Source organism: Strix uralensis, chromosome 16 (assembly GCF_047716275.1).
Source record: "Strix uralensis isolate ZFMK-TIS-50842 chromosome 16, bStrUra1, whole genome shotgun sequence".
Taxonomy (NCBI): Eukaryota; Metazoa; Chordata; class Aves; order Strigiformes; family Strigidae; genus Strix; species Strix uralensis.
Window position 1 is genome coordinate 18,218,102 of NC_133987.1, and position 21,032 is coordinate 18,239,133.

At 36.4% G+C, this 21,032-nt stretch overlaps 1 protein-coding gene across 37 annotated transcripts in view; it reads right to left on the reverse strand.

Moving 5' to 3' along the window:
- Positions 1 to 21,032, reverse strand: part of RBFOX1 (RNA binding fox-1 homolog 1) — a 919,785-nt gene that overhangs the window by 254,266 nt on the left and 644,487 nt on the right. For 5 of the 37 annotated variants that reach the window (XM_074885614.1, XM_074885622.1, XM_074885615.1 and 2 more), the window contains 2 exons: positions 16,742 to 16,896; positions 13,730 to 13,950 (listed from right to left, as the gene is read on the reverse strand). The exons of 30 other annotated variants lie outside the window; for them this stretch is intronic. In XM_074885614.1, the coding sequence (XP_074741715.1) occupies positions 13,730 to 13,816 (87 nt within the window). In that variant the 5' untranslated portion in view covers positions 13,817 to 13,950; positions 16,742 to 16,896. Of the gene's footprint in view, positions 1 to 13,729; positions 13,951 to 16,741; positions 16,897 to 21,032 lie in introns of those variants that run through there. 2 more of the 37 variants (XM_074885623.1, XM_074885644.1) reach the window with 2 other exon arrangements.

The window sequence follows — 21,032 nt, forward strand, 5'->3', positions numbered from 1 at the left end:
ACAGCAAAATAAACTCATCCTTCACAGTGCTCTGTGTCTCACGACTTAGTGTTAACTCTCACCTCTCCTCCCCACTGTACATCTATCTCTACTAGCAAAATTTTAATCATCTCCTACTCCAATTTCAGGTATTTGAAAGAAAGTTATGCTTCATCCATTATATTATGTTCTTCTCAAAAAGAGAAATTAGATGCCTCAATAATTCCATGGATCTAAAAATCTTATCCATAAAGTACTGCAACTGTAGGGGGCTAAGGAAAACTCTAGAAGGAAAGACTGAAGGAACGAGGATTGCACTACCACAAGAAGAGAAGGCTGAGGTTGACATAACTGTCTTTAAGTAGATAATGGCCCACTGTGAAAAGGATCAAAATAATGCATTTTCTATGTCCACTCTGCATAGAACAACAGTGGGAGGTTAAATTACAAAATTAAATACTTTAACTCAGACATCGGGGAAAAAAACCACCTCTAGTGCAAGTGTAAAATGCCTGGAGAGGTTAGAGAGTCCCTGTCACTCAAGATCTTAAGAACAGGCTCGACAAACATCTGTCAGGAATGACACAAGCAAAGTTGATCTTGCCTTCAGGCAGAGAAGTAGATTACATGATCCCACAAGGTGCCTTCCTTCCCTATTCTTCTCCATGTCTGTGATATACAGCCCTTCTAGGAGGCTGTACACTTCAAGAGCTTCCTCATTTGTTTGTGGGTGTTTCGCATTTTCAATCCTGCAGACAAAAAACCCAGCAGGAACCAGTGGCTAGAAGCAGAAATAAAGAGAAACAAAGACTTGCAGTGTTCTAACTGCAAGGGTAATTAAACATTCAAACAGTTTAGTAGGGTATCAACGAGACTGGTGGAATCAAAATTCCTTGGATGTTTAAAACAAGATTAAATATCTTCCAAAAGGTCTGCTTTAAGCCAGTGTCTGAGACAGATTCTGTAGCACGTATATTCAAGAGGGCAGGCTGAATTATCATAATGATCCTTCCTGGCTTGAACATCTTTGAATCTGTGAATCGGAAATCCCTCTTCACAGCAAGAAACCTTTTTTATATAAATGTATACATTCACTTTCTGATTCTGAAAATAAAAAAGATGACAGAAAAAAAAAAGTTTTGTTACATTAGAGAAATGGTTTTCATCAAAGAGCATGGAATCAATTTTAACAAAAATGTTCTGTCCTGAGACAGAGAGAGAAAAAGAACCATTACACATTCAATTTGATTTTTCTATTTCTGCAGTAGGTAATATATATTCAAAGTCTCCTGTCCTGTTAGAGAACAAAAGCTAACTGTTAAACAACGTCACGAAGTATGTACACTGTTCTTCTTCAAAAAGGCGTGGAGGGTAATTAACTACTTCATCTTATTCTTGAATCACAATTGCTATTTAACAAACAAACCAACCCTGAAAAAAAGCAGCAAGTTTTACTTAAATTTATAAATTTTATCCTTCTCTCCAAGGAAACATACTGCTTATGCAGAATTATCTATGCATACAGAAGAACAAAGTGGTAAATGTAATAAATATTAACAATACAATAGTATCAGTATATAGTACATCCAGAGACAAATTAGTTCTTTAGTTTTAGTCATTATGTTAGGGAGCTAGTAGTAAAACGGATGGCCTTTTAGACAGTACATTTGAGAACCACCTCATGAGCTAACAGGCATCATTCTCAAGAAATACTTCCACAAATACTTCAAATGCTTGCTACTATGCAGTGTTCCCTAAAAATATGTCTTGGATCTGTTTCTGAAGGTGTCTGATTCCCAACTCACAATCTAATTTTATGCTGTGGATGCCGTATCTCCTTTTTTTTTTTTTTTTTTTTTTTAATGGAACTGAAGAATGGTGCTCAGAAGATATTCTTAATTAATAAAATGCAAAAAAAAGTTATGCTATTCTAGTAACAGAGAAGCATTCCAAGTTACATAAAAAGGAAAACATTACTAAAGCAACAAGGTGAGAGAAATAACAGAGGTATACAGAATATAGAAAGTGAGAAACCTGGGGTAAAAACTGTAATATTACAACAGTCTTATAGAATGGCATCAAGAAAATTGAGCACTGAGCAGATTATTTGCTGTGTCAGAAAAGAAGTGCTTGGAAACAGACAAACAAAAAAAAGAATAAAATTATGGAATATGGGCTTAAATAATCATGTAGTCTGGCTCTGACCCAGAACTACTTCGAAGTATTTCAGGTACTTGATCTTAACTTCTGGAACTCAGGGGAAGAAAATCTTTACAATGAATTCAACTAACATAAACCGAAAACGTAAAACAGAAAATGTCATCCTATCTATCCAGAAGCACAATACTATACATTTATTAATATTTTGAAATAATCTCTCCCATGCTAAATACGATTCACCAAAGAATCACTGGACTACCTCTCCTGTTCTTGATCTCCCATTTCTTATTGGAACCAAGAGAATAAAAATACCTTTCTCAGCATTTTGCTATTATTCTACCAGAGGAAGGCTTTTATTAGGAACAAATCAACCAATAATAATGCAAAAGATAAGTTTGCAGCCAGGAACATGCTGACCTCAAGATGACCACAGAACAGCACATAAAAAGTACATTTCACGACACGTAAGCAAGACAGTGCTTCTCACGGACAAGTACCAGAAGTAAATATGGAGAACTAAGGCCAGAGAAAAACCGGGAATCAGTATTTGCAGATTTGTGTCTTATTACATAAAAATAAGACTGGAATAGCAGACACATTTTAGAGTTCTCTTGCGTATTTCAGTGAAAATACATACTGACTGCCCAGCAACTTAGATTCCTTTTACAGACCTGGCACAGAGCTTTTTATATTATTAAAAGACAGGCATTACACAACAGAAAAGCAATGTCTGTCTTGTATTTTTGTCCTGCTCCCCCCTTCCCCTGCCCCAACCAAAAAAAAAAAAAAAAAACCAAGCAAAAAAAAAAAGTGAAAGAAGACTGATACGAAATACCAATACTCAGTGACATTTTTAGGTCAACACACTTTCATAGCATCTGTACGATATTCTGATACAACAAAAATAGTCAATCACTGGAATTTTTTGAGATACCAGGAAGGCATGCTTTTCCAGCACGGCCAACTATAATGTGTTCAGTTACAATACATATCACAAAATATAAGAGTACTTGGTTCTCGGCATCTTTTTCAACAGTAGATGCTATCATATTCTTGGAAATGACAAATCCCGCTCTCTGCATAAACATGTCATACATGATTTTAAAAGTCTGCAGGTCTACAGTGCCTTCCTCCCTTCACTACCAGTATGCCTCTGAAATCAGAAAGTAACTCACATTTCAGACATAATATGCAAAAAAGAGGAAAATATATCCCTGTAGTCATCATGAAGAGTTGCCATCATAAAGCTGATTACAGTGACAATTAGACTGAATGTGGAACATTACAAGGCATAATATCACAAGCTTTTTAAGTCAGTTGGCAACATAATACCAAATGCCACTCAGAAATCAGATTTCAAGTGTTAGCATCGCTGAAATGCATATGAAATTTTCTCATGGATTGAAAGTTTCTCTTAAAGATATAGTTTACAGTGTAGTGCACTGGGGCACAGATTCACAGCTGTCAGTCAGTTCTCCTTATGTTTTTCACACAGTGACTCTCAAAAATCTACTGCAGATCAAAGTTCATATAAACTGCCTTCTTTCCAAATCTGTGCTTCCCTGTTGGGAACATATTCAGCAGACTTGGCTTACAGTACAGGATGTATATACTGGGCTTAATTGTGCCTAACAATTGTCTTGGCCAGTGGAAGGCATTTTCAGATGGGAAATGTGTATGAACATCTGTTACGTTTCCCTATGCCTGATTTTAACTGTTCCTTCATGGAGAAAGGCATAAAAATCAAAGCATTCATTTCTACAGTAAAAAGACCATGTACTCACTTCAGTCAATCCAGCACAGTATGTCAGTTAAAAATGGTACTCTGAGAATCCTGCAATGGATTTATTTCATTTCCTATAACAGCAGTGTTCAAAAGGCCTGAGTGTCTTTTAAAAACTTATGTCTACAAAATAAGTCACCACAGGAGCCAGCAAAGACAGTTTCCCAGTACACATTGACCAGTGTTACAATGTAACCAACCCATCTATTTATTTTCTTACAGAATGATCAGTTTTGAAAAATTTATTTGAATCATCAACAATTTTAGGTAACCTTTAGAAGTATTCAGAAGTAAATCCTTACACACAACACTTTCCTTCATTTTGTATTTAAGATTCTGAATGAATAAACAAAGATGGAACTATACAGAGCCACTTCTGCAACTGCAGACTTTTTTTTTTTTTAAATTAATGGCAAACATAACAATTGATTTGATAGGGGAAAATTGAGTAGGAAGAACAATTTGCCAAAGGCTGGCTGGTCTTTTAAGGAGAACTGGGCCTAACCCTAGCTGCTTGTTCCAGTTAGCCTTAAGTCCTCTTCTGTTACTGGATCCAACTACTGATAACTGCTACATTGTATCTAGATAGTAAAAAGGGAGATGGATACTTATGTCTGAAATGGATACAGAAGACAAAGAGAACGTGGAAGCTAGACTTTTAATTTTATGAGTTGGTCACAGAAAGGTTAAGATATTTTCAAGATTTCAAATTTTGTTTATTCTGGTTTTAGACAGTATAAGGCCAAAAAGACCAAAAAAAAAAAAAAAATAAAAAAAGGGTGCAGCTTTGTGTCTAGACACAAGATTTAAAAAAAAGTAATAACCAAAAGTGTAATTTATTCCCGTGTTCCAGAACGGGGGTGTGCTCCAATTACACTTCATTTCCCTTAGTGAAAGAAAAGCTTGTGCTGTCTTTTCCATGTTCATCTCAGAACAGACTCTTGCATGACTTGTCACAACAGAACATGCTAGATTGTTCATTCTCCTTGTTCTATCTCAGGACAAGGCAGAAAATACTGCTGCACTTCTGAAAGTAACATTCATTGGAATGGAGATGAAATAGTGAAAGTATGCTCTGTAGTTGTACCTGAATAGACAGCTTTCCAATATAGGACAGTTTCCAGGTACCACAAACTTAAAAATCACTCAGTACTAATTAATCATTACAAATGCATAACAAAATATAAATTATTTAAGAGACTGGGAAGTAGACCTTTTCAAGCATGGTTCAGGCTCTACAGAATAAAACTTAGTCGAGATTCTGTTGAACTACCCTCATGGCTTTCTGAAGAATTTGTATTTTCTTTTTTGTATACAACAGACAATCAGCATCCTCTTTCATCCTGTTTGATGGCTCTAAGTAATATTTATGTTTTGGGGTGGGGGGCTGGGTCAGTGTTTAATAACTGTAGTTAAAATATTGTCATTCTAACAGGGCACTGAAACACAGTTATAGAGGTTTGCTTTCTTTCTGTACCTCAAATCTTAGCAAGACCAAACTTCTTTTAAAAAAATTTATTCAAATACTGTTTTTCAGAGCAATTCCAAGTCAAAGAGAAAGAGTGTAGCAAATGTGACCTTATTTCATTAAAAATAGGCTTTTCTGTATTTCTCAAAATATTAAAAATTTATCTCTAAACTCTTTTGGCACAGACAAGATCTAATACATCAGAGAAACAAAAGAAAAATAAATCCTAAAAAAAACGGTCAAGCACTAAACCCATTCTCCTAAAAATAAAACAAAACCCTGTACGCATATCCAACACTTAGAGAATAAGCAACCATTTTGCATAGGGGGTATACACCTTCAAAACTTTCTCTCAGAAAACTGAAGCAGGTCCCATCTTAAGCACTCACTTCAGCATCCAACTGTGTCTAATCACCTGAGCCATGCTTACAGAGAAGTTCTCTCTATGGAGTAAGGAAGGACTTCTCAGATTTACTAATTCACTAAAAGTCAGCATCACACTGAGGCTAGTAGGGAAAAAAAGAATGATTCATTATGTATTATTATCTACAAGATCATTCACAGATGCAGGAAGACCTGCTTTCCCTCACCTCTAGTCACCTTTAATTTCTCAACTAAATGTCATCTTTCTTGCTTTTGACCAACTCCGTGGTTATATCTTTTAAAAAGCCTGACAGTGGGATTCTTTTTTTAACCTGTTCTTACCACTCTTTGCAATTCTCACTTAGGTAGAGGTTCTGATTTAATATTATTCTAAGATTTTCTCTAGGACGGAAGACAAGTAAAATGTCTGGAAATTCCCTTTTTTCTGGTTCTTCTTCTCAAGTGTCAACATGATTTGTTCTCAAAGTGTTTGAAAATACTTGTATATAGCACCACTGTCAGTAAAAATGAAGACAGCTGATGCATACCTGCACAGTAGCTGGTAACTTTCGGAGAAATCTGTATTTGCATTTTGGCAGCCACTCGCTTACCTGGGTTAGATGTTTTGCAGTTTACATTGTCTAAGATGGCTGGAGATGCATTTTACAGTATTTGCTAGATACTCAAATGTCACAGAGAAAGTAAGGTGTCATAGACATTTATCACAGTAAAACAATGTATAAACAACCTACCATTTTCTCTGCCATTACTTTTAAATTTTACTAATTAGCGTCCAAGAGGGCATCACATACTTTTGAAATAGTATTGCAAAGTAAGGACAGAGACGTAACAAAAGTGTGATTCTAGCTCTACAAGAAAAAGCACTGGGGTAATGATCATTTCACCAGATTTTTAATGTCTCAGAATTAAAAAAAAAAAAAAAAAAAAAATCAGCATAGTTCAGATCAGTTCACTGCTTTATCAGTATTTTTAGCTTTATCCTAATGAAAAATAAGTTGCTTTTACTTAAGGATACTTTCCAATAAAATCTGAATACCATTTCCTTGAAATGCACAACTTGTTTTACTTAATTCAGAGGCCTCAAACAAAACCTTAAAAGGCAGATTATGAACCATTCTGACTCTTGAATATATAGGCAAGAGACTTCTACTTTCTTCTTAGCTTGATCAAAAATAAAAATACATATATGAATAAAAATACACCTTCTTTATTAATTTAATAAAACCATCAGAATTAAAGAGGATTAAGTCTTCTTCCAAGGTATCTAGCTCACGTATCTCTGGCCACTAAAGTAAGAGAAGGAACCAAGGGTATGAGAATTAACTCCAGTCCACAATAATCTCAATTTAATGAAATACAGGTGGAAACTATGACACAGAAAATTTACCTGGATCAAATTCCTATTATCTATTTACAATGTTCATGACCTGTGACTACACTAAAAAAACCCCAAATTTTTCAAATTATCTGTGAACCCTTCTCATGCTCATAAACTTAAGACAACTGTGATATCTATCTGGCAAATATTTAGCCAGGTGTGATTCCATCACTCTCACCTAGTAATAGAGCAGTTCAAATGCAACCCCTGATTACAGCAGCTGTAAGTACTTATAGTTTAAATTATGATGGCCTTACCATATTTTTTTTCCACAACCTGGCCTACTGAAATAGACATTTCATATGTTTTTGCAACTCCATCTTTGAAACCAGGTATGAGAAAAGTTACCTGCACACCTCAGTTAAAAAAAGCACGCAAACAGACCAAATAAAACAAAAAATGTATTTTAACTGGGTTTCTAACTTTAGTTCATGTATCACAAGATAACTTATCAGAGGATGAATAAGTAAAATATTCAATCCAACTCCATAAAAATACTTGTTCTATGTTTAGATATACAAGCATATTTTTATATCAGTTGTGTATCATTCTACTGAAAGTAATAGAACTTCAAAGCTGTATCTCCTGACATAATCTGGCCATCAGAATTTTCATTACTGATGATTATGCATGAGTCAGAAAAAAAAAAAAAAAAATCAACGGCAATTCCAGATCCTTGCAAACAGCCATATCACTTTGCTGGCTTCTAGTTAGGGAAGCCAAATTAAATAATCTGCTTTTGCAGAGAATCCAAATCTTAAAAGTTTTGTCTTATTTAGGGGATGAACAAATGAATAGAACCTATGCTACTGAAAGTTACTCTATCTACAAAAACTGTTCTGTTCATATAACCTCAGGTATCCTTTTAGTTGTTCCACTTAAACACTGCAGAAGCTGCAGCCACAAAGACCCAGATTTACCCAGTTTCTTGCCCTACTAAAACACTCCATTGAAGCTTATTATCCAACACACAAGCTAGTGACCGTAAGTATATTTCATAACGTCTAAAATTCACTAATACTGATAGTACATGCAAAAGTTGGACAGGAAAATATTCAGTGTCTGTTGGGTGTCACATGAAATCTTTTGCTTTTTTGCTGAGCTCAGAAAGAAGCCCTGACTATAACACAACATTGACCAAGCTGACAGAGTAAGAGGTAATGTAGTATTGCCCGACTCATTCAAATTACGTTACCCATTGATTTCTGAAATGAAGGCTAGTGAGACAAAATTATGCAGATGGGAGGAGAGAATAACCACTTGTTTCTTAGTCAAACTAAAACTATTTAGATAGGCTATCCTGTTCACTAAAAACATCTTTTCGGTCAATGGGAAAGACACTCTGTGTCATTGCCCCTCCCTCTCCCCCCTGCACGTTCACTTATCAGGTATTTTATGATATAGGCACTTATTAGCAAGAAACAAAGGCAGGTTAAAAGAAAATAAACTCTTGCAATGGCAATAACAAAATACTTTCAAGCTGTCTGTAGCCTCTTGAACAAATAGCAGGTTTCACAGAGAATGCATGTTGGCTACATTGCTTGATCCATGTATCAAAAGCAAAAAAAAAAAAAAAAAATATTCTGAAGGTGTATTTCCAGAGGTTTAACACTGATAACTGAAAATTTTTGTAAACGAAGGAACACAGACCTCATCCATCATTATCACCACCACCTTACATCTCCTATTAAAAGCACATTTTGATACAAAAAGGAGAAAAACTTTGCAACTCAGAGAGAGAAGAAATTTTACATATACTCTCTCAAGAACAGAACAAAATACACACTCAGATGAAAAGTGATTGCAGTAGTAAAATGTTAGTCCTCCACTCACAAAGCGCTGGGAGTATAGTACTAGTAATAGGAGACCCTTATCACTTGCAAAGACAGAACACCACAATCAAGCCAGAATAAATCTGCATCTAAAGGTAAATCATCTACTTACTGCATTTCAACTAGGCAACTCAGCCAATGTAAACAGAAATTATGCACTGCGTTCCACTAGATCGTAATCTAAAAACAACCAAAACAACTATACACCACTTCAGGCAACACAGAAAGAACCTCTCATCATTTCTATTTCAAATGCATTATTCAAATAAAAACTACTAAATTACAAAAGCCTTTTTAATGTAAGGTAACAGAACATATCCACAACATTTCTGAAAACTGGACTGCCAGCAAGTAAGTGTGATTTTGCAGGTAGCCTAACACACTAGCATCTACAAGTATTCTGAACGTATTCACTGCTAGCACTTCCCAATACAGCACTAAAACAAGGATTTTACAGACGGGTAAAGATGGAACTGCGAAGAAATCTGCACCACTACTTTTCACAGCATATTCTAGGCAATTCTCTCACTTAGCCCTAAAATAAAATGGAACTGTCTCCAGATTACCACTTTTCCAGTTGTCAGTCAAACACACACACCAGTTATGGAAAATGAGATGCACAGATATAATCAAAATATCTTGACAATAATTTCAGCTTAAGAATGATGCACTTAAAAGTACAGTAATTCCCAGTTTATTAAAATAGTTAATCAAGAGCCATCTATTTCATACTTTTCTTCTACCCCCCTTTACCACCACACAAATAAATAAGGCAAAAAAAGCAGAAGAAAATATTTTAGCTTAGCTGCTTGAAGTCCTTAACAACGAACATAAGCTTAAACCCTCAGAATTCTTAGAGCTTTTCTGGTCACTACGCTAGAACAAAAACACACCTTAGAAACCATATTCAGAAAAACCCCCATCTTTTGAATCTTTAAGTAGCGCCTTTTGTATTAAATAGGACTGTCTCTCTATTTAGACTTTCCTATTAGTTTACCGAAAGGTCTAAGTAATTTCAACTTTATTAATTTTTATAATAATGCATACGAACTCCTCTTTCTCTGCTAAATAGAAATTGAGCCACCTAAACCAGCCATGTAATAAATAATTTAGCATCCATCATTAACATGTCACATACTGCACTTGTGTTTTCAAAATATTTTACCATATTTCAAGTATCCAGAGCAATTGCAAACATTTTATATACCTAAAACACTCAAAGTCATGAAAGATGAAGCTAATATGGAGACATTTCACTTATTATTCTATAAAACGTACTACTCTTCTATGAATTGCAAAATTGTTTTTTTGACGCTGCACTTCATAATTTTCATGACAAACAGAACTTGGTTTCCCCCGTTCATTCTGAGCAGCCCAGAGCCACGCGTCCTGACAGCAGGGCAAGGGTCCCACGGCCGCCTCTGCGCAGGGACCTCCTCCACGCACACCCTCCTGACTGCACCATCCTCTGGACTGAAGGGTTCCCCCACGGGAGTCAAATGACAAACCTGGGATGGGAACCAAGGGCAGGATAAGAGGTCTTTTACTGGATTGCCACTTAATCCTCTGTGACATAATTTTTATCTCACCTGCCAGGACAAACAGCATGAGAGGTTTGAGGCACAGAAGGCCCTGCTGCCCACAGCATGTGCAGTTGCTGGGTTGCACTACCTGCTTTGCTCCTCACCGCAGCGTAATTGTGACAGCCTGTGAAGCCACCAGCACACCTTTTGTGCCAAGTCAGAAAACATCTCTCCACCCACATCAGGCATAATGCTATTTATGCACCATTTGTCCCGTCACGTGATTTTTTTCCTCCTACCATTTCACCCAGGAGGAAGAAGGGAGAGGAAGATAGTTTATTATTCTCATTACAAAATGTGTTAAGAAATCATAGGCAACACCAACAACATCATTCTAATAAGATTTTGAAGGTGTATTTATTTATTGGAAAAGAAAACTAAGTTTGCAAGTATATTTAACATAACTTGATACATTTTGACATATCTGTAACTCTGAGCAACTACTTTCCTTGTCTCCAAGAACATACGCGTTCCACTTTTCATCATCTCACTCAAACATATGATCTCGGTAAGAGGAACACAAATCTTAATAGAATAATCCATGCAATTGGGAAAATACACATGGTTGTTTATCCAAAGGGTTTCCAGAAATGTATCCACAGTATTTGCCCTTTTTTGTTTGTCCTAAGTTTCACACATTCCAGTACTCTCTAACAAGAGGGTGTGGCAAAAGCAAATTTAAGATGTAGGATAGAGTTTTCTGATGAATTTAGGCGAGGCTGGAAAAGGCTGCACATACACAGCAGTACATAAAATAATATACAGCACTTGAAGGTGCAGAACCCCTGAAGACTAACAGTCCTCCACGGACATCTGAGCTCTCTCTTGCTCAACCATGCAGCATCAAACATGAAAAAACCCCAAAACAGTCCCCCAGATCTCAACGCAATACTCTACGCTGTTTGCATATGCAATCCTGGTGTAAACCCAGTTGGAAATCATGGGGAATCCCTAATCAGAAATACATCTACTTTCTCTAGATATCCATGCAAATAAATAAATCACAATCTTATAAGCCTCAAAAATGTTAAACCAGCCTCGTATTTGAAAATACTTCAGGGTTGTGGCTCTCAACCTGCAACCCAGCAAAAATGTTTGCATAATCAGTTTATCAAGGCATATTTTTGAAGAAAATTTCCATTAAAGTTCTGAACATTATGTAATTACTGCTTAGAAGAGGATGATATAAATATGCCTATCAAGTGTCCGTTGCATTATTTATTTTGGATACTTTACTTAGGTCTACTCTAAGAGACAAGCAATAAGTAATAGTGTCATAAACTGACTGCAGATACTGCAAATGCAGATAAAAACTTGGGGTGAGAAAGCGGATAAAGCATTTAATGTTCTAGTTCACCCACTAAGACAGTAACTCAAACATTTGTTTTGTTTCCAAAATGCAGTTTTCATGTATGACATTAGGGAGAGGGAGAGAAGTATCCACATGAAGAACACTTTTCGACTGTACCTGTAAACATACCTATTTTTTTTGTAGAATAATTCTTATTGCTTGACTATTTTAGACCTATGCTAATGGAGTAGCATAGGCCTGGATATATCTTTCTAAGGAAAGAAAGAAAAGAAAAAAAAGATTCAAGTAAGGCATCCCGAATTTTCAAAGGGCCCTTTCTTCTAATCTATCTGCTCGGATAATGCGTCCAGAGTGGCATTTTGTAATGACAGCAACTTTCCAACAAATCAATAGTTATTTAATTCCCAACAAGCTCTCGAGTCCATTAAACCTGATTACATTCACCCATTTCAGTTGGGTGCAGTTATTTTTCCTACACCGGCACTTAATCTATAACAGGAACTTATGAGAACTTTCAAAAGCAATTTCAACATCAATCAGCATACAGTGAAAGGCACGATTTGCTTGTAATTATTTATTGGACAGGATGGCACAGGGTCTGACTGAGCTCTAGCGTCCGACCTTCACCCCCAAATTCTAATGGATATGAAGGCCTGCTTGATGCGTTCAAGTGTGCTACCATCTCTCACTGCATAAAAAAATAGCACCAGCTTGCATGTCCCAGAAGACACAGTTTTTCAATACTTGATAATGGCCTCTGTGCAATGCTGTATTTCTATTTTAGACATATGTGTCTGATATTATGCCTAAAGAGAAGAACACAACTCAGTCTTCAATTACTGAATGGACCTACAAGGAAAAAAAAAGCTGTTTCCTGCTATGATTGCCCCTCTATGCCAGCTAACTTGTAAAGGAGCATAATGAAAATTTGCCTCTCCTCCACAGCTAATTTGACTGATCACTAGCATGACCCAGAAATGCCATAATACACGTGTGTGTCTCTCAACCATGTTAATGCATAATATCCAACTACTGACAGTTACAGGGTAGACTGATTTTTTTTCATTTTGTCAATGCTTGGAAATGTTACTTGCATTCTTTCTTTATGTCTTATAATACTGTAAACAACAGAATACTTTTTGCTTACTAAGTGTCTGCATGATGTATTCAAAATCCTAAGTCTAACAACAGAAAATTCAGTAGTACCACTTTTTGATAAAAATAAAATCAAAACCAGACAACAGAACAAGAACAGCTAAATCTAGTAATTACCAGTTAACTTCTAAAACACAGAAGTCTTGCCCTGAAGCAAGATTACACTTTCAGGGTTCAAAATAATTCATACGATGCATAAATATTGTGTGAAAGTGATCTATTTCTATACACACAAAAACACAAACCCTTTTTCATCGTGTGACGCGTTAACATATTAATTAATGCATATTTAACACTATCCATATTTGCTGTGCTAAAACACTTAAACTAAACACATGATGGTAAGTTACTTTGTCTTATGACCTGCCGTGGGAATGCTGACTCCCTCAGAAACCTAGAATGGATAGCAAATCCTCTGCCCTGTGGTCAACCTCGTGAAGCAAAGGCATGAATGTTAAACAGCAGACAAATCAATACAAGCAAATATAGCTCAACTACACCATTTATTCAGCCATGAGAGATGTCAATACACAGATTAGGGTGATCCATCTTTTTGATTTCCTACTGTCTTCTCACTGACTACATGAGAGCTTTTGCCTGTATTAAAAGTGTTTGCTTTCTCAACCATAAAAATTCCAATTATTACTCTAAGTGCACTAGAGTTAAGTTGCTTGTTGGAAGCGGCCTTGCATTACCTGAACAAGTCCAGCGAAGTATGGTGCTGCCGGCAGAATCATTGGCACTCCATATGGATGTAGCAAAACTCCTTGAGACGACAACATGGTTTAAGTGATAGTATTACTCCCACTAAAGCTAAACACATCAATTGAAAGTTAGGGGAAAATCTATATACCAACTTCTTCCAAACTCAGAGCTAGAACCAAATAACTTCTGTCAGGGGCAAAGCCCACATCAGCTGTAAAAAAAAGAAAAAAATTGACATCAGCAACTCTTAATGTTAAAATTTTCTTCAGAGACAACAGATAGAGACAACAGCTGCAAGCCTAACTCTACCAAAAAAGGAGGGTGCTATTTTGGGACCAGCTTAAGTAACATGACTAACCAACTACTCCTTATCAGTTCAGTTTTTAAGTACTATACACATACAGATCAAATTCTGTACAGGTCTAGCAATTAGAATGAATTTTGCTATCAGTTCTGGCATATACACGACAACAGTTACTATTAGAACCATTTAAAAAATAATCAGGTTTATCATGATTGTGTAAATAAACGTTTCCCTGTATTTATAAGCTGTTAAACAGTATTCATGTGAGAGGTTAGACTTAAGTCTGTTACGCTGGATACATATTGTTTTGATTTATTGTATTTTTCTTGCTTATTTTGAATATTTGAGCTAACTAATGCAAACTAACGACTTCTATTATAAATTAAGTGTAAATTATATTTTAATAGCTTTTCTAACCTTTCACAACATCTGTGTTGTTACATTTATCATAGCTTTTTTAAAAAGAATGAATTTGACCTTTAGAGTATTCCATATCTGTTCTCCAATTAAACTCACACTCTTAGTGCAAGAGACAAAAGAGCAAAATTTAGGCTGTTTTCTCCCCTAAACAAAACAGATTTGCTTTTTAATGTACTACTTGCAAGACATTCTCTTCCACAGCTAATCATTTTTTCTTTAGACAAAACAAACTTAGCCATTAACACCTGCTTTCATGTGCAATGTATCTTCTATTGCAGTTATGACTAATGACAAGAATTACAACTGAGCAAGATTTTTTTAATTCAATAAAGAATTAGTTAGGTGCTTAAAACTTCATGCTACAAGTAAAAAAAAACCATAAATTAAAAAAATCCTCTCCTACAGTCTTTGAATAACCAGGGTGCTTCACATCACTAATTTCAGCTACTTGATTTTGTTGCATAATTACTTTTCCAGATAACTAATTGCAGACAAGATTTGATGTGATACTCAATTATTTAATGTCACATTTTGACCATCGTGAAAGGTTTTCAGTAATTGATTCTCATGTATCAAGGCAGCCGTGTTGCATGATTTAGAAATCTACCTTAGCAGCTGCATGTTGGCCCTCGTTACTATCAGCCTTATGCCACTTCTAACTTTAGATGTTGAACTGTGACCCTCTATGATGCTCTTTTGAGAGACTGCCAATGAGGACAGCAATTGTCACATGATGAAGTGATGTTTACCTAGTTCCATCTCCTGTTACAGAATAGCTTCACTTCTCTGTTGGGGATAATGCAGTTCACATTGGTTATCTGACTATGCTTAGCTATTAATCATATTCCTTGCTCTTTTATTATTAAGGAACATAATCCTGCAGTTTAATTATTAAACACACAGAGGCTGACACATTGTGGATTTTGCCAAAAGATTTTCATAAATTCCAATACAAAACCAGTTATTGACTTTCATACAGAAACATATAAACAAAAGGTATATATGAGAAAGCGAGTTGCCATTACAACTCATTTAAACGTATTTCATTTCTAAAACAAAAAGTTCATTTTAACTATTACCTATTTGTTTGGTCTAACAGAGTGCACTGCATTTGAAGAGAAATATTTCTTTCACCTAGGAATGGAGATTATAAAATGGATTCTGTGAGCTTTACTTAAATGACTCCAGTGGGACAACTGACATAAATAAGGATTGTTAAATTGCTCTGTAAAATACCTAGTTGGTTTTTTGTTTCAGCATGTATGTATTTGATAAGATGTCTGAAAACCTAAAGAGCAAGATGATTTGTACAGGGAAGCACAGGCTCAAAGGAAGCTTTCCTGTGATCTGAGAGTTTTTGTTTAATATTTTCATTAATTATTTTGGCATAAGGCAACATGCTGGTAAAATTTCCTGATGACATAAAGTTGGAAGGTACTATCAAGACTGAGAATGATAAGAATATTATATGGAAAGAATTGCTCAATCTTACAGACTGCATTAACAGAAACAGGATGAAATTCAATAATATAAATCGTAAGGTCATGCTTCTGCTAATAACAGAAACTTCAGTTCTAAACTCAGGAGGAAGAAAAGTGGGACCTCATTGCAGCTGTTTAAGGAATATGAGTTGCTAATGTGATGCAAATACGAAAAGGCAAATTATCAGCATTTCTTAATTTTATTTCTCAATTTCTCAATTTCTTAGAGGTACTTCAAACAGCATACAGTTCTCTTCATCCACATTAAAAAAAAAAGGTCAAATTCAACTAAAACAGCTGCAGAGAAAGCCCTTTCTGGGGCTCATTCAGGGGAATGGAGCAACTATGTTGTAACAGGAACCTAAGAAAGTTTGATTTGTTTATCCTAGCAAAACTGTGAACAGGGAAGAAAACAGTAGGAGGAAGAGACTGTTTAAGCTAAGGACAATCCTGACACATTAAAAATAAAGGAAAAACTAGTTATGAATAAATTTAGGCTGCAAATATTTTTTTCAGGTTATTTTTTAAAAATATTTTGGTGTTGGCTAAGTGAGGGTCTAGAACAGCCTTCCAAATCCACAGTAACAAAAAAGGATGGTTTATAAAAGAAAATTGTATGACGCCAATAGTAGTGGTAGTCTGAACTCAGCAACTTACAGGAGGACCCTTCCAATCCTTTGCAAGCAGTATAAACATTCAAGAATAACGAAAATATCAAATGTCTAAAAAGCATTTATATTTACTACATTGAAGACTGTAATATATAAAAATAAACTTTGAAAATAAACTGTAGTTACCTGTTTTAATGAAAGGATGCTTTGCTTGCCTCACTATAACAACATGCTTCTAAATGTATAGCCGTATAGCACTCCAAATCCAAGCTCTGACTTTCTGGTTGGGCTCTTTGATGATGTCCCATGTGTGCACCAGCTACCTAAGTTCGCACAAACCTCTGTGAATCAAAACCACAGAAGTACAATACAGCTTTACTCGCATCTCCGCCCCGTGCCAAGTTCTGAACTTACGCCAATGCAACTACATCAGCTTCACCAGTTTATACCAACATATTTGTTCTCCCTCCCAGCCACAGAAAAAGGAAATTTGTCTTAAGTTTTCACCGGTAGATAGCATTAATGGCCACTCCTGTTCTGCAAGAACATACTGAATACATGAAATTTGACCATAAGAGTGCTGAGGACTCAGATAATGAGCCAGAAGAGTATTAAATATGCTAATAATTCTGTTTTGCTTTAGTAGGACGTCCAGCATGATTAAGATTAAGCACAGGCCTAGCTGTTTTTGCTAGGACAAAGCCAGAATGGCCAGTGCCATGCACATCAATCACCTGTCTGAAGCCACTGATGGTGACAGTACTTACTTCCTGCCTACTCCAGGATTCTTACTCCCTTCAAAAATTTAAGTATGTGTGTGGGTGGAAAAGGGGAGATCATCTATTTTAAACAACTCTACAGCTTTCACTTCCATTACATTCTAGAAAATTATAATGCTGTTAGAAAAAAATGACATGCTCAGCCATTTTCAGTATGTTAATGGAGGGCATGTTTCTTCCAGCTGTTTCCAAACCCTGGGGTTTTTTTAATTAAAAATTTTCAAGGATTTTCTGAACCCAAAAAACTTATTTTAAAAACAAAAGACAGGTGAAAAGAACAAGAAAATAGATGAACACTAGTTTTATATACAAAGTATGTATACACAAATAAAATATACAATCTTATTTGTTTCATTTCTGCAGAATTTTGCTAAAAGGTAGGTATTATTTATGAAAAGCTGGTTTTAAAGGTGAACAGAATAGGTTAAGCAAGCTAAGATAGCAGTAGAAGGTCACAAAACACATAACTATTTCAGGCCCAGTGGTCTAACGCCACAATCTTATGTTTTAGCACAGAACTGAAGCTACTGACAGGAGTGCTCTAAAACTAATTTCACTGCAGACTTGCTAAAAAGTTGTTTCCGATGGGAAGGAAATGAAGACCGCTGTACAGTACGGATGCACGCAGAAAGAAATAAAGCCAGAACTATGCCTGAAAACTGGGCTACACATTCAGGCAGAACAAGAAAAATGAAAATGATGCAAGAATCAAGGTTTTGATCCCACCTGCATATAACACCTAAATGGCACATTAGACAATGACCAAAATATGCCCCTAGGGAAAAGCAGATGCCTAGTTTTGCTATGGTTCAAGATAAAAAAAGACTTTAGCAACTTCCCTGGAGCCACATTGCCTGGAAAAGACAGATCCCTGCAATGCAGTCATCAGCCAATCAATGATGTACACACTAATCAAATCCTGACAGAAGTTACCTATTTAGACCATCTTTTTGCCAAATCATTAATCCTTCTTAATACCTATATCTAGTTCAAAATAGCACAAACAATAACTCTTCCAAATGCTCTACAACACCAATGAACTTCAAATAATTTCTACTTCCTTCCAACACTGGCCTAACTTTCCCATCTCACAGATCATAAATAATCCAGGTACCACCTTGGCACCCTCTTCATAGCTTATGCTATGTCATATTTGATTCCTTTAACCTTTTCTTCAACCCTCCCATTTTCTGGACACCTTTCCTATTCTCCAAACGCTCTCCATTTTCGCTTTAAGATTTCTCAGTGGTTTTCTGGTAAAGGAAAACCCAGAACTGAGAGGATAAAGGAGTTCAGAGGTCTCCTGGTAGTTTCCATCACCCACAGCAACTTTAGATTATTGTCCCTAAAAAAGTATTACCAGATCAGTATCATGCACGCTCTGAAAGAGAAGGTGAGCTGCCACTGATTAGCACTGCCTGAGGTAAGTAGACCCAGGCAGAAAAGGCTGCCCTGCATGTCTTCCCTCACCCTCATAACCATGACTTCTGCCACTTTTATAACTACTACGCTTGTCCTCCAAAGACTATTTCCACCTTTCTGTACAAAACCTTTGGGACCAAAGGCTCTTCAAGGGCACCTCTAGATAGAAGCACTATCCAGATATGACCCCTGTCCTCAGCTGCTGACTCTATTCCACTCTTCTAAGCAAACCTTGAAGTACACATAGGAGCTGTTCGTGCCAAGTATCAATTCCCAAGCCAACTCCTATTATGCTTAACTGCAGAGCCAAAATACAACATGGATATTTTAGTGACTTTTAAAGTAGAAAATATCACATATACAAATCAAAGATATCTACTGATCCCATACTGATACAAGTATGGCAGATGATATCAGAGTTTGTCGAGTTTATTAAGCATCTCAGTTTATACTAGTGTATAGGGCAAGGATATCGAAACTGTTTACAACTGGGAGAGCCCATCTTTTTCAAGTACGTGGAACACTTGTGGGATACAGCACATTGGGTGTTAAAACACTTTTCTTCCAACCTTAAAGTTTCTATTTGAAAATAACATTAGGTCTTAGGAGCAAACTGAAAACTAGCTGAAGTTCAAGATGAACCTAGACAATTCTTTCAATCGGAAACCAGCAATGCTTCAGTTTCACTTAGGTTCAGCTCTCTAGCCTTTTTCTTTTAAATATACAACGGCAGCAAATTTAGAGATTTCAAAGATAAATAAAGATAATTAATTATAGTCCTGCTGACTATGAGACCTTCAGACAGAATCGCCTCACACAAAAACTTAGGAAGCATATTTGGGAAACAATTTGTAGCCCTAGAAAAATTAAAGCTCTCACATTATAGGCCAATTGGTTTTACATTATTTGAAGTGCAATATCTCAGCACATGTTGGTCTCCGAGCACATGTCAAATCCTTTTTCTTTGGTTTGACCAACTCCAAACTTTCTGTTTTGTTGTCAGCACTGTGCACTGATTCACCTGCTGCTCTATTTATCTCACTGGCTAAAGAATGGCATGTTTACTTGCATTTCTTTTGGAATGCTCCCAGAAAGATCACTTCTCCTTTCCCTCCTTGCACTGCCCCACAACACATCCTTTTACTACCTCAGCAACCATATGGTACTTGTCATCACCTTTAAGGGCTCACTTCAGCCTATTCCTACCCTAGCTACTACTGTGAACGACTGAACGATTAGTATCTTGTTCAAATTGCCTTGAATATTATGCTCCTTCACATCCTAACCACACTTAAAATGGCATTAATGCTTTCTCTTGTAAGTTCCTGATATCAGGTAAGAACTTCCTATAAACATCTATGAATGTTCTCTTTCAGCTGATAAAACCTCCTCTCGCCAGAATGCCACACAAAAATGTTGACTGGGGGATGAACCGATCGCCGAGTAGCATGATGACCAGTATCTCTGTTCCCCTGCAAGACAGCTGTACATCTGTATCCATCTTAGACTGTAAATTCCTTTTGAAGAGAGCTGTGTCTGGTACAAGGAGATCACCTGTGACAGTACTATGAAAGAACACACACACTCAAAACACACATCTACTTAGTTTCACTTTTTCAGGAATATGTCAAGGCAGAGATTTTTACATAAATGGCTTGCCCTCTTCTACGTCCATTCCTGCTTAAGCTAGATTACTAGAGATACATATTTGTCTCCTGAGAGCAGCTAGAGTGATTTACCCTTCACTGAGTCACAAAACACATTCACTTATACAGGTGATAAATGTATGCTTGAGAGAGGAAGCAGATTAAAAAATGGAGTTAAGGGGTGCTTTTGTGGCTGGACTTCCCTTTGGCTACCACAGGAATGTAAGGATCAGTCATCATCCATACATATCATGGCACAAAACCAGAGAACAATCTGTGAACCTCTAGTCCCTGAAAAGGCAAACAAATAGCTAAATAGGCCTTTTGACTTATCTGTGTTTTCATATGAATTAGAAACATTCTGAATCACAACAAGATTTGACTTTTTGTGCCAGCATTTGTGTCAAAATTAAAGCAGAATGAATCTGGAAACTTCAGTTATTTAATGGGCTGGGCACTGAACTAGGAAGAAGGACACTAGATTGTGCAGGAAGTCACACAGAAAATCATCTTCTAAAGCTACAAAAAGGGGTGCAGCACACGTGGTGATGCAAGCCATTTGTAGGGCAGCTCCTTCAGTGAATAGCTCCATGGCCCTGTACAATTCTATTTGTGAAGGGAGTTTGTGTC